The 13,508-nt window shown below is 42.7% G+C and overlaps 1 protein-coding gene and 1 non-coding gene across 2 annotated transcripts in view; one reads left to right on the forward strand and one right to left on the reverse strand.

The window, feature by feature from the left end:
* The window catches only part of CLASP1 (cytoplasmic linker associated protein 1), a 301,973-nt gene that overhangs the window by 188,346 nt on the left and 100,119 nt on the right, over positions 1–13,508 (reverse strand). The window contains exons 3-6 of the mRNA XM_058434402.1: positions 4,452–4,530; positions 2,869–2,972; positions 1,980–2,071; positions 23–98 (exon numbers count right to left, since the gene is read on the reverse strand). Of these exons, the coding sequence (XP_058290385.1) occupies positions 23–98; positions 1,980–2,071; positions 2,869–2,972; positions 4,452–4,530 (351 nt within the window). The remainder of the gene's footprint in view (positions 1–22; positions 99–1,979; positions 2,072–2,868; positions 2,973–4,451; positions 4,531–13,508) is intronic.
* Positions 5,087–5,212, forward strand: LOC116463069 (U4atac minor spliceosomal RNA). Its single transcript, XR_004246542.1, has one exon. It is a non-coding gene; the product is annotated as a U4atac minor spliceosomal RNA (small nuclear RNA).

Here is a 13,508-nt window from a genome sequence, read left to right on the forward strand (position 1 = left end):
GAGGGTTTTCCTTCTCACTCACCTGGCTGTTTGGATCTCCAAGTAAGTTGCATATATGTGGCACAATCTTGCTTAGTGTTAAAGTCTGTGCTCCAGAGCTGAAAACAAAAGGAGTGCTTTCTTGTTAGTGAGAACTGAGGAAAGAAAGAAAGATGCCTGTCTGCCCACACCTGCCCTTTCCATGTTTCCCCAATCCCCATCACCACCTCATACCAAGTCTCTCTCCATCCCATCCACACTGGCTCCAAAGTAAATGTGTCTGATGGCCCCTTTGCACAGAGTTCAAAACCTAGGGTGGCTTCTCCCAGATGAGTCTTCCTCCTGACCCCCAGGGCTCTGGCCAATCTGGCCCTAACCCTTTAAGGCTGGGCCAGAGCTCCAGCCCCCCAGGTCTCGCTTGCCTCACAGATGCTGCCTCTGCATTACTGTTCTGTCACTGTAAGCCAACTACAAGTCACTTGAGGGATGTTGTTTAATTCTCCCACGTGCTGTGGCAGAGCTAGACATTCAGGCAACACCGCTGGATGAAAAGACTGCAATCAAATCAGAGCATCTACCCTACTGGGGCCCATCTGAGCCAAGTACTGCCCTACTGGGGCACATCTGAGTTACAATTTTCACCATCACCATCCCTATCACGACAAATAGCCTTTGTGAATAAAAATCTCTTGGTTAATCTGCCTACTACCTTAGCATAAATTCCTAGAACTGGAGCTACTGTGATCAAAGGCTAGAAGTTTTTTGTTTTTTTTTTTTTAAGCTTCAGCTACATATGGCCAAATTTAATGGCACTGAAAAGGCTAACATATTAAGATGGAAAAAATTTACAAGTAATATAAACATTATAATCTCAATTTTGTTTTTAAAAATAACATACCTTTACAGGTTAGGATAAAATGCACCAAATTTAACAGTGATTATCTGAAGGTAACAGAATTACAGTAATCTTTATTTTTTCCTTGTGTAAATTTTTATGATATATACAGTATTTTTTCATAATCAGAAAAAAGGCTTGAAATTTGTAATTTTTAAAAAGCCTCTCCTACAAATAAGCACATGAAGAAAATGTTCACCATCAATAGCCATTAGATAAATACAAATTAAAACCACAATGAGGTATTACTACACACATATAAAAATGGCTAAAATAAAAAAGTGACAACATCCAATGGCTAGCAAGGGTATGAAGAAACCAGATTATTCGGACATTGCTGGTAGGAATGTAAAACAGTATGGACAACTCTGGGGAAAAAATTGGCAGTACCTTTTAAACTAAAAATGAACTTACCAAATCACCCAGCAAGTGTACTCTTGGGCACTGATCCAAGAGACATGGAAACTTATGTTCATGTAGAAACTTGTACATGAATGTTCATAGCAGCTTTATTCATAAAAGCCAAAAACTGGAAATTACGCAAATGTTCTTCAACAGGTGACTAGTTTAACCAACTGTGATACATCTATACCAAGGAATTTTATTTAGCAATAAAATGAACTATCAAATGACAGGTACAACCTCAAGGGCATTATGCTGAGTCAAAAAAAGACAAACTCAAAAGGTTACATATTGTATAATTCCACTTACATAACATTCTTGAAATGACAAAATCATAGGGAGGGAGAACAGATTCACGGAAATTCAAATAGATTCATGGTTGCCAGGGGTCAGGATGCAGCTACACACGGCAGCATGAAGGAGCTCTGCAGCGACTGTGCAGTTGTATATACACACAAATGCACATGTGGTTTTACCTGAGAAATTTGCACAAGTTCTAGGGATTGTATCAATCTCAACCTCCTGGTACTGATGCTGTACCATAGTTATTCAAGGTGCTAACATTGGGCAAGGGTGGGTAAAGGGGGCGTGAGATCTCACACTACACTTCTTTGCAACTTCCTGTAAATCTGTAATTATCTTAAAATAAAAAAGTTTTAAAAAATTCAGCCAGGTAAAAATGTCAGGCTCATCCCAGACTTACGCATTGAGTGTTGCTATAAGGCAGAGACAGATGCCTTCTCGAGTACGGAAATTCTTGTGTTTGAAGCCTCCAAGCATTCTGTCCCATACGTACTGCAGATGACAAAGAACAGGTGAGGAAAGGAGAAGACTGCTGCAGCTGTCATTTTGTAAGGGAGCAATAGAAGGCAAGCCTCTTAACGAGTGCCATCCTCTACCAACGCATTTAATCCTCTCAAGAGCATACCGGAAAATGATGACATCTATCACGTTATCAAGTATACCAAATTACAATTTTTAAAACATTCATTTACATAATTGCATTTAATTCTCCCAAGAACCCTGAAAGACAGGTATAACTGTCCTCATTTTATGGGTGAGGAAAGCAAGGCCAAAGGAGCCAGTGAGTTGCCAAAGATCACACACTCACACTGCCCTCTGCTTTTTCTGATCACCCCCCAATAAAGGACAGTAGAAGCTGGGAAGGCAGGGCTGTTTTGGTCCATCCCAACAGCCCCAATTCACTAGAAGACAGGGGCCAGGGCTCCAGCCAGGCCTCCTGACTCCCCAAACACCACAGCTCCCTCTTTTCAGAGAATTGGAGAGTCGGTTACATAAATGAGCTGAAGAGTCTAATGGATTAAAACTAAGTATATTAGATTCACTAATTTATTCAATACCCCCATGTTAAATCCACTAATTTATTCATCTCATACTTTTGTGACTTATTTATTTAAATATCTTGCATGGGGAAACAGATTGGATGCTTGAATGCTGTGAAAATTTTTATCTGTAATACATCAGCTTAAGTCTGTGGAGTCACACCGTTTGTGCAAGTACACACACACACCCTCGCACGTGCATGCATGCGCACTGGCCAGCTGACCTCAAAACACATCTCTTGCCCCTACCTGGGGATTAGCAGCTTGATCCATGATCTTTAGCAGCAGAGTTTGGTCCTGCTCCCTCACAGAGTCTTTAGCATCTCCTAGTCTGTCTATTAGACTTGGCAGCACTGAAAATCAAAATGGAAACTGATCAAATGAAACCCTATTTGGGGGTCTGTGGTCACCAAGTATTGCTATTTCAATTATGTGGGAAGACAAACCCCTGACGTAAATATGTATCTCATTCTAAAACCACTCATCTTTGCTCACAGCTCTACTCTCCTTGCTGAAGTCCATGAAAGTCACCAAAAGAGTCTGCAAAATCCTTTGCATGAACAGATATACTATTTGTCTTCCTCCTTACCCCACGTTCCTCCAGCCAGTTCCCAACGTATTTGTAAGCTGATAAAAACGGAAAACCTTGACAGGAAGAGTCAACAGAAAGGAAAATTTAGGTAAAAGACAAGGAGAGGGGCTCCAGCATATGTGTTTGGGGGTGGAAGGGGTAGGCACTTATGAATAAATCTTAAGTTTCATCACTATTGTGTATTTTTAGTTTTACATCACACCCAAACACACGAGACAGAGCCCAGCTCTCCATCTTCCCCCACATACCCAGGGTGGACCCTCCCACCAGTGCTCCAAGTGCACCTGTAGACCAGAGATCAGCTTATTTTAAGAGTTTGTAAACCTCTATTACATGAGATATCCCTGAATAATTCAGCTAATTTAGGAGGAAAATGGAACACTATTAAAATATCAAATGTCTAAAAGTAAAGGCTTTTTTTAAATTTGTAAACAGTCGGTGCTCACGACCTTTTCAGAAGGAGCATATTGGTCGGAAAATTAACAGTAAAGAATACATGTGTACCAATGTAAAATAGAGAAATTCCATTAAGGAAATGGTTGCATAGAGGTGCTTAGTGTTTATACTGCCCCCATGAAACACCGGAGGTCAGGAATTTAGAGGTATTTGAATCTATGAAATCTGTGGGTTTTGTTCCATTTTGCTGACATATTGTTTTCCCTTCAAAATAAGAGTGAACATTTACTATACACTTGTAATAACATTTACAATCAAGGTGCAAATAGTAATGGCAACCATAATCATCTGGAGAAAAATACAACCTGGCTTGGTTTTATAGGATTTCTCAAAGAAAACTGCCTCTCATTAAATGGGACCGGGGTCAGGGTCAAATATGACTTGGTTGGCACTAAAGGGTGACAGCTAATTTAGCATAAGAAATAAAAATGGCACTAATATTTCATATTAGAACACGTATTACTAAGTTCCGTATGAGAACACAGTGAAGCCAGTACAAAGGTATGGGGGAGGGTAAGGGCGCCCGCAGGCCCAGAGGCCAGGGGAGCCCAGCTGGAAGGGAAGGCAGCGGGGCTGCCGGCCGAGGCTGCGGGTGCTAAGGGGCTGCGGGGGAGGGCGGGGACTGGCTGTTTGGGAGGAGCGGAAGGGAGAGAGAGGGGGCTGGAGGGGAGGCAGGGTGGCTGCCGAGAGGGTTTGGGAGCAGCTAAGTGAAGGAGCCGGGGAGGCCGAGGGAAGGCTGGGGGTCTGAAGGGGCCGGGTCTCCTCCACAAGTGCCGCAGCTCACCTGTGCCGATCTGCGCCTTGAACCGATCCTGCAGCCGGGTCACCAGGGCGGACAGGATGTCCATGCCCAGCAGAACCACCTGCAGCGGGAAACACCGGGAGCCTGTTAGCGGCCGGCCTGCGGGGCAGCGCTCCCGCCCACCCGCTCCGGGGACGCCTAGACATTTCTGGCCCAGACGCAGTCCGAGAGTCCAGAGCGCGCATGCCGACTGGAGGACCAAAGAGATTAGCACGAGGAAGGATGATCTTCCACAAAAAGAGCTGTGTACAGCTATAATGGAAAATACTCGGTGAGGAGAAACGAAATAAAAGGCAATACAGCGTAGCCAAACCCAGGTTAGCCGCCCGTGGAATTCAAGAGCGCGCCGCGGTCCCGCCCCCGCCAGCCCCGCCCCGGCGAGAAGAGCGTATGCAAATTTTCGAGCGGCCGACGCGCGGTCTCCTGGGTAAAACCGAGCCGCCGCTTTTGCGACCCTTCAGGCCTCAGAAAACAAAGAATTGGTGGTGTCGTAGAAAGCTGTGGCGGCTGGAGGTAAGCTAGCTACCAGACCGACTAGGGCGGGGTCACGAATTAATTACCACAACCGGACCAGGTATTGGCACTTCCTGCTTGCAGCGCACAGTCTTTTTATCGCAACCATCCTTTTCTTGGGGTTGCGCTACTGTCCAATGAGCGCCTAGTGAGGGCAGTACTGCTAACGCCTAAACAACACACCCGCATCAACTAGAGCTTTGCTTTATTTTGGTGCAATTTTTGGAAAAATGAAAACCCGCTTTTCGAAACTTGCAAGTTAAAATAGTAGTAAATAACAAACAGGAACTTTCGCTAAACCAGTAGGGGGTGCACAGGATTCATGGTTTTAGCGTCTTAACGGAAATTTTCCTTTTGCTGTGAAAACGCTGAAGATTTCAACCTAACTTTATTTACTCCTATCATCTACTGCGATTGTCCTGTGGTTTCTCCCCCGATCATGTACTTCGAGTGTCTTGTAACTTCTTTATGCTGAGCCAGCACAGTAGTCTAGATCAAGTTTCAATAGACGAAGTTTCTGTAGGTCTTTGCACCTCACAAAATGTAATCCAGGCCGGGTGCGGTGGCTCACCCCTGTAATCCCAGTACTTTGGAAGGCCGAGGCAGGCGGATCACGAGATCAGGAGATCGAGACCATCCTGGCTAACACGGTGAAACTCCGTCTCTCCTAAAAATACAAAAAATTAGCCGGGCGAGGTGGCGGGTGCCTGTAGTCCCAGCTGCTCGGGAGGTTGAGGCAGGATAATGGCGTGAATCCGGGGGGCTGGAGCCCGCAAGAGATCGCGCCACTGCACTCCAGCCTGGGCGACAGCGAGACTCCGTCTCAAAAAAAAAAGTAATCCCAGCACTTGGGGAGGCCGAGGCGGGCGGATCACGAGGTCAGGAGATAGAGACCATCCTGGCCAACATGGTGAAACCCCGTCTCTACTAAAAATACAAAAATTAGCTGGGCCTAGTGGCGCAAGCCTCCCAGCTACTTGGGAGGCTGAGGCAGGAGAATCGCTTGAACCTGGGAGGAGGAGGTTGCAATGAGCCGATATCGGACCACTGCACTCCAGCCTGGCGACAGAGCAAGACTCGGTCTCAAAAAAAAAAGAAAAAGAAATGTGAAATAGTGAGCTTTCTGTGGAATGGTCCAATAGTCAGATTAAACCCTTCCTCTGTAGGAAGCAGTTTTGCACTGTGAGACTTCATGAAACATGCTTCCAACACAAAGCCGGGCACTGCCCAATGTTCACACAACAACCAAACAGGACGGGGCAACAGTTTGGATTTCTTGTATACAGCCTGTGCCTGCCTCTGGCGGCTGATAAAAGCAAAAACTGCAGACTTTTCTATTCAGCTTTGAAATCCACTGCTTCAAAACTGAAGGAATCTAAATTGGCCCAATAATCCCCACAATATATAAAATGTTCTTGCAAGAAACTGGCTACTTGACAATACTGAAGAAAATAATTTTTAAAACTTTTATAAAGAGGACAATGTGTAAACAGATTTTTTAAAAGAATAATGGTATAAACACTTTAAAATAATGACTCTACTTTCAAGCTAAAAAGGATTAGGTTTCACACTATGACTTCCTTCCAGAGTACAGTGTGAAGTGGGGGAGTAACTATCCTGCGGAGAAAACTGACAGACGCAACCTCAGCCAGACGGTGGAGGTCAACATCAAGTACACTTGATATGATGTCATGGAAACAGCATTTTGCCTCTGTGATAGTCCTTCCCAAAACCCTTAAGCCCAGTCTAAACATGAGGAAAACATCAGAGAAATTCCAATAGAGGGGCATCCTACAAAACACCTGACCAGTACCCCTCAAAACTGTCCAGGTCATCAAAAACAAGAACTCTGAGAAAGTATCACAGCAACAGGAGCGGAGGGAAACGTAACAACTAAATGTAATGAGGTATCCTGGAAGAGAGTGTGAAACAGAAAGATGACATTTTTCCTTAAGTAGCGACTAAGGAAATATGAATAAAGCATGAACTCTAGTTAATAATAATACATCAATACTGGCTCATTAATTGTAATAAACCACATTAATGTTAGATATAATAATGAGATGATATCTTTGTATTTTTTCTGTAAAAAAGTTTATTTTTTTAAAAAGAACAGCTCATCACTTAAATGAGTTACTTAGCTTTTGTCTGGTGAAATCTTAAGCTTATCTGCACAGTTGCGTTACTGGTTGCAGGTTAGGGGTGTTATTCATGACAGAAACATCCCTTCATACATCGTTCAAGGCTAAGGTAAAGAGGAATATTGTTTATTTGGGGGAAAGCTGACGTCAGCTTTTCCAGGATGGCAGTTTACTTGGTAGGTCTGAGCAGAGAAAGCCTCGCTAAGCCCCGGACAGTCAAGTTTCAATGCGTTGCCTAGATGAACTGGGGAGCGTGGAAACCCCAAAGAAGACTGAGTGGGTAGATGCACCTGAGCCCCAGAGAAATAGGACAGGAGAGGTCCAGGGCGCCAGCCAGAAGGACAGAAGGCAGTTCCAGGCACTTTCACAGCTCAGGCCCTTCTCCTGGGTTTCCATTTCCCTACTGAAGAAAGGGATACATGGAAAAGTCCTTGCCCAGAAGACCACTCTGATAATTAACTATGAAAACCTCTTTGTGCCTAAACCTCCTCATTTGTAAAACAGAGACAATAATAACAGCTACCTCGTGGGTTGTTGTGAGGATTAAATAAAGTGTGTATGTAAACTGTGTCTGGCACGTGGTAAGGGTACTTTTTTTTTTTTTTCCTATTTCTGCTTTCTTCAGCCCTTAGGTTTATAAAACCAATTTCTTCTGTATGGCTCACTGGAATACACAATTCTGTTTTATGGAATGAGGTGTTACCTGATTCTAAAGTCACGAATAAAAGTCAATCAAAATCTTTAAATTTGTTGTAATTTTTTTCTTCCAACACCATTAACTCTGCATGACCCTTGAGCACTGCCTCTGACATTTTACTTAATTATCTACGTTTGTGCTTCTTTCCCCAGCTACACTCCTTGAATGTAAGGAATACTATCTTCTTGCATTTCCTCAGAATTCCCACAATAAATAGCACAATGCTGGGTACAAGGTAAGTGATCGATAAACCCTACTTTATTGATGTGAATGAGACTGGAATAGATGAGTTCTCAAGGTCCAACACATCTTCTTTATCCTAAAAACCTTTCAAAGACTCTTGTAAAAGAGAGAAGAGGGCAGACCAGGTCACTAGGACCAACACTCCTGCCGAGCACAACTAAAAATGCTGGATATAAAAGAACATCTGCAGCATCAGAGAACTAAGAAGGCACAGAAGAACTTCCAGGTCAAGAAACACAGACAACCAAAATTTACAGATATAAGCCTGCAACAACTGGTTCGCTTTGCCCTGGGGCCATTTATACACTGGGAAAGGGCACAGAGAATCACTTTTAATAACCTCTTGGGTCATCTAGGAGGGCAAAGGTTAGATTTCAAAGCGCTCCAAAGTTGGTGACCTAGTTAACCCCCTACCACATGTGCTGGAAACTCAAATGGCTAGACTTTAGGAGGAGAGTGAGTTGGAAATAAAACAGCCTTCACAGGGACTGCAGCCCAGTTTCCAAGCATCTGGGTGGCCCGGAAAAATCCTAATCCCTGACATCAGATTAAAGTGAGTGTAGACTGTTTGTGCCCAAAAGCCCTGAGCAGATAAAAACACAAGTCATTTCTGGATAAAGAAAACATCATCCTAATAATCTAGTCCTTGGATTATTCCTGTAAAAATTTTTCTTTTGTTGTTGTTGTTGTTTGTTTTTTTGAGACGGAGTCTCGCTCTGTCGCCCAGGCTGGAGCGCAATGGCGCGATCTCTGCTCACTGCAACCTCCGCCTCCCGGGTTCAAGAGATTCTCGTGCTTCAGCCTCCCGAATAGCTGGGATGTGTTATCAGCCCGGCTAATTTTTGTATTTTTAGTAGAGACGGGGTTTTATCATGTTGGCCAGACTGTTCTCGAACTCCTGACCTCAAGCAATCTGCCTGCTTCGGCTCCCAAAGTGCTGGGATTACTGACGTGAGCCATTGCGCCTGGCCTATTCCTGTAACAATTTTACAAAGAGAACATCTGAAACACAACCAAAGATAACCAGTCACACAGGACAAAGTAAGTGATAACTAGCAGAAACAAAGACCAACCTGGACTCTGGATCCCTGGATAGGAGAATAATTGCAAACAGACTTTAAAATAACAAGTCAGGCTGGGTGTGGTGTCTCACGCCTGTAATCCCAGCACTTTGGGAGGCCAAGGCAGGCAGAGGCAGGCGGATTGCCTGAGTTCAGAAGTTCAAGACTAGCCTGGGCAATGTGGTAAAATGCCATCTCTACGAAAAAATACAAAAATTAGCTGGGCGTGGTGGCATGCACCTGTGGTCCCAGCTGCTCTGCTCAGGAGGCTGAGGTGGGAGGATCACTTGAACCTGGGAGGCGGAAGTGGCAGCGAGTGGCGATCACGCCACTGCACCCCAGCCTGGGCAACAGAGAGACACCTTGTCTCAATAAATAAATAAATTAAATTAAATAACAAGTCTTATTATGTTTAAGAAGAAAAAACACATGATTAAAGTTTTGGGCAGAGAAATGACAACTTTTAAACATAGGTTAAACAAATAATACAAGAGAAAATTAAATACTCAATGAATGGGCTCTTTTTCCTATGTGCACTGTAAATACATGAAGAGAACTAAACAAGAAACTAAGTCTGCAGAAAAAATCCAGAATAAAGTAAAGAGAAGCAAAAAGATGGAATATTCAAAAGAACAGGCAAAAGAGAATAGAGAGAAAACATTAAGTTTAAATGGAATTCAAAAAGAAGAAATGAGAGACAATAGGTATAAAGCAACGGCTGACATTCATTAGAATTTTTTTTTTTTTTTTTGGAGATAGGATCATGCTCTGTCACCCAGGCTGGAGTGCAGTTGCGTGATTTCGGCTCACTGCAACCTCCACCTCCCAGTTTCAAGTGATCCTCCTGCCTCAGCAACCCGCCCCCTCCCCAGTAGCTGGGACTACAGGTGCGTGCCACCACACCCAGCTAATTTTTTGTGTTTTTATAGAGGAGGGGTTTTGCCATGTTTCCCAGGCTGGTCTTGAACTTCTGGACTCAAGCGATCTGACTGTGTTGGCCTCCCAGAGTGCTGGGATTACAGGCATGAGCCACTGCACCCAGCCCTATTTTATTAAAAAAATAAAAAATAAATAGTGTTGGTGAAGACATACAGAAACTGGAACTCTTGTATACTGCTGGTGAAGTGTAAAATGGTAGAGTTGTTGTGGAAAATGGTTATAGCAGTTCCTCAAAACAGATTAGGGCTGGGCACAGTGGCTCACGCCTGTAATCCCAGCACTTTGGGAGGCCGAGGCGGGCGGATCACAAAGTCAGGAGATCGAGACCATCCTGGCTAACACAGTGTAACTCCGTCTCTACTAAAAAAAAATACAAAAAATTAGCTGGGCGTTGTGGCGGGCACCTGTAGTCCCAGCTACTCGGGAGGCTGAGGCAGGAAAATGGCATGAACCTGGGAGGCGGAGCTTGCAGTGAGCCAAGATTGTGCCACTGCACTCCAGCCTGGGTGACAGAGCGAGATTCTGTCTCAAAAAAAAAAAAAAAAAAAAAGATTAAACATAATATTACCATATGATTCCAGCAATTCCACTTCTGGGCATATACCCAAAAGAAGTAAAAGCAGAGTTTCCAAAGACAGTTGTAAACCCATGTTCACAGCATCATTACCTACAGGAGTAAAAAGGTGGAAACAACTGAAGTGTTGATTGACAGATGAATGGATATACAAAATGGAGTCTACCAGTCTACCCATATAATGGAACTTTAGGCCTTTTCTGAAACACTACAACATGGTTGAACCTTGAAGGCATTATGTGGAATAAAGTAAGCCAGTCACAAAGACAAATATTGTCTGGTTCCACTTACATGAAACACCTAGAGTAGTCAAATTCACTGACACAGAAAGTGGACTGGTGGCTGCCAGGGGTTGTGGAAGGGAGAAATGAGAGTTATTATTTAATGGCTACAGGGTTTCAGTTTTACAAGAGAAAAACATTCTGGAAAGAGACGTTGGTGATGGTTGCACAATTCAAATGTACTTAATGCCGCTGAATTGTACACAAAACTAGTTACGTGGTGAATTTTATGTTCTGTATAAATTACTACAATTAGAAATAACTTTTAAACAATAGCTGATGATTATGAAGCTTGTGTTATGGGGCAATAAAAATGCTCTAAAATTAGATAGTGGTGATGGTTGTACAACTCTGTGAATGTACTATAAACCACTGAATTTTACACCTTTAAAAAGAATAAAAGGCCGGGCACAGTGGCTCACACCTGTAATCCCAGCAATTTGAGAGGTCAAGGAGGGCAGATCGCTTGAGCCCAGGAGTTTCAGACCAGCCTTAGCAACATGGCAAAATCCTGTCTCTACAAAAAAACACAAAAATTAGCCAGGCCTGGTGGCACAAGCCTGTAGTCTCAGCTACTCGGAACGCTGAGGTGAGAGGATCGCTTGAGCCCAGGAGGTTGAGGCTGCAGTGAGCCGTGATCTTGTCACTGCACTCCAGCCTGGGTGACAGAGCAAGATCCTGTGTCCAAGAAAAAAAAGAGAGAGAGAGAAAGAGAAGCAATACCTGAAGAGATAATGGCTGAAAATGTTGCAAAAACTGAAGAAAAACATCAAGCCACAGATTCAAGAAGCCCAGTGTATTACAGCACACTAAGGAGAAAGAAATCCAAACCTAGATACATTAGCTACATTGTTTAAAAGATGAAAATTAAGACCAATACTGCCAACAATAAAGAAATGCATCAGCAAAGTGAAGAAAGACAATTACTAATTACCAACCTATAATTCTATGATCTGTAAAATATACCTTTCTAGAAAGTGAAATAATTCTCATACAAAAACTAAAAGAACTTTTCAATACTTATCTTAGAAGCTATCCATTCTTTTAAATTCAATTTTAGTGACTGTCCTGGTGCTACTGGTTTAACAATAAATCATTCCATGTAACTTGCCATATTAATAACATGATTTTCCCCTTTATTATGTTAAATCACTGCAAAAGATGCAAAGCATCTGAGAAATTGAACATCCACTGCATTCATGATTTAAAATTCTTAGCAGATTAGGAAGAGAAAGATTCTTCCTTAATTTCATAAAGGATATATTTTTTACAAACCTACAAAAAGTATCACACTTAATGATGAAATGCTGAAAGCTTTCTCTCTGAGACTGGAACACGACAAAAATATCCACTGTACAATTTCTGTTCAACATTGTATCTGCAGTCCTAGCTAACTAATTTTGGCAAGAAAAAAAAAAGTGGCCAGGCGCGGTGGCTCACGCCTGTAATCCCAGCACCTTGGGAGGCCGAGGCGGGTGGATCACCTGAGGTCAGGAGTTTGAGACCAGCCTGACCAACATGGAGAAACCCCGTCTCTACTAAAAATACCAAATTAGCTGGGCATGGTGGCACATGCCTGTAATCCCCGCTACTTGGGAGACTGAGGCAGGAGAATCATTTGAACCCGGGAGGCGGAGGTTGAAGTGAGCCAAGATCGCACCATTGCACTCAAGCCTGCGCGACAAGAGTGAAACTCCGTCTCAAAAAATAAAAAAAAAAAGTATGAAAATTGACAAAAAAAAAAGTATCATTCTGAATGGAAAATATAACTGCGTAAAAAAAAATCTAGAAGGGGCTGGGCATGGTGGCTCATGCCTATAATCCCAGCACTTTGGGAGGCCATGGCGGGCAGATCACGAGGTCAGCAGATGGAGACCATCCTGGCCAAGATGGTGAAACCCCATCTCTACTAAAAATACAAAAATTACCCGGGCATGGCAATGGGCACCTGTAATCCCAGCTACTTGGGAGGCTGAGGCAGAGAACTGCTTGAACCCAGGAAGCAGAGGTTGCAGTGAGCCGAGATCGCACCACTGCACTCTAGCCTGGGCAACAGAGCAAGACTCAGTCTCAAAAAAAAAAAAATAGAAGATCTAAAGATGCATTATAAAATTAATAAGTTTTGCAAGACTAATACAAAGCCAATATATATGAAAAAAATTACATTTCTATCTCATAATAAGCCAAAAAGGAAAGTTAAAAATGTTCCTATTTTTAATTTTATAAAAATAAACACCTAGGAATAAATCTAGCCAAAATAAATATCTGCCCAAAAAGCTATGTAACAATTTTTAAAATTTTTTTAAGATAGCTAAAATAAATGGAAAGATGAAACTATAGGTTGGAATACTCAGTACTGTGAAATTTTCAGTTCTCCCAAATTGATCTAAACATTCAATAAAATTCCACTAAAAACCCTAATAAACACAAACATGTATTTTTTTAAGAACTAAACAAGTAGATTCCAAAATACGTGTGATAATACGAATGGCAAGGCACTCTTTTGGTTAAACAAGGTGATAAAACTTGCTCCCTGTGGATATCAAGATTTATTACAATATCACAGGAATTAAGACAATGTGCTATCAGT

This window comes from Hylobates moloch, unplaced genomic scaffold, assembly GCF_009828535.3.
Source record: "Hylobates moloch isolate HMO894 unplaced genomic scaffold, HMol_V3 SCAFFOLD_24, whole genome shotgun sequence".
Lineage (NCBI taxonomy): Eukaryota > Metazoa > Chordata > Mammalia > Primates > Hylobatidae > Hylobates > Hylobates moloch.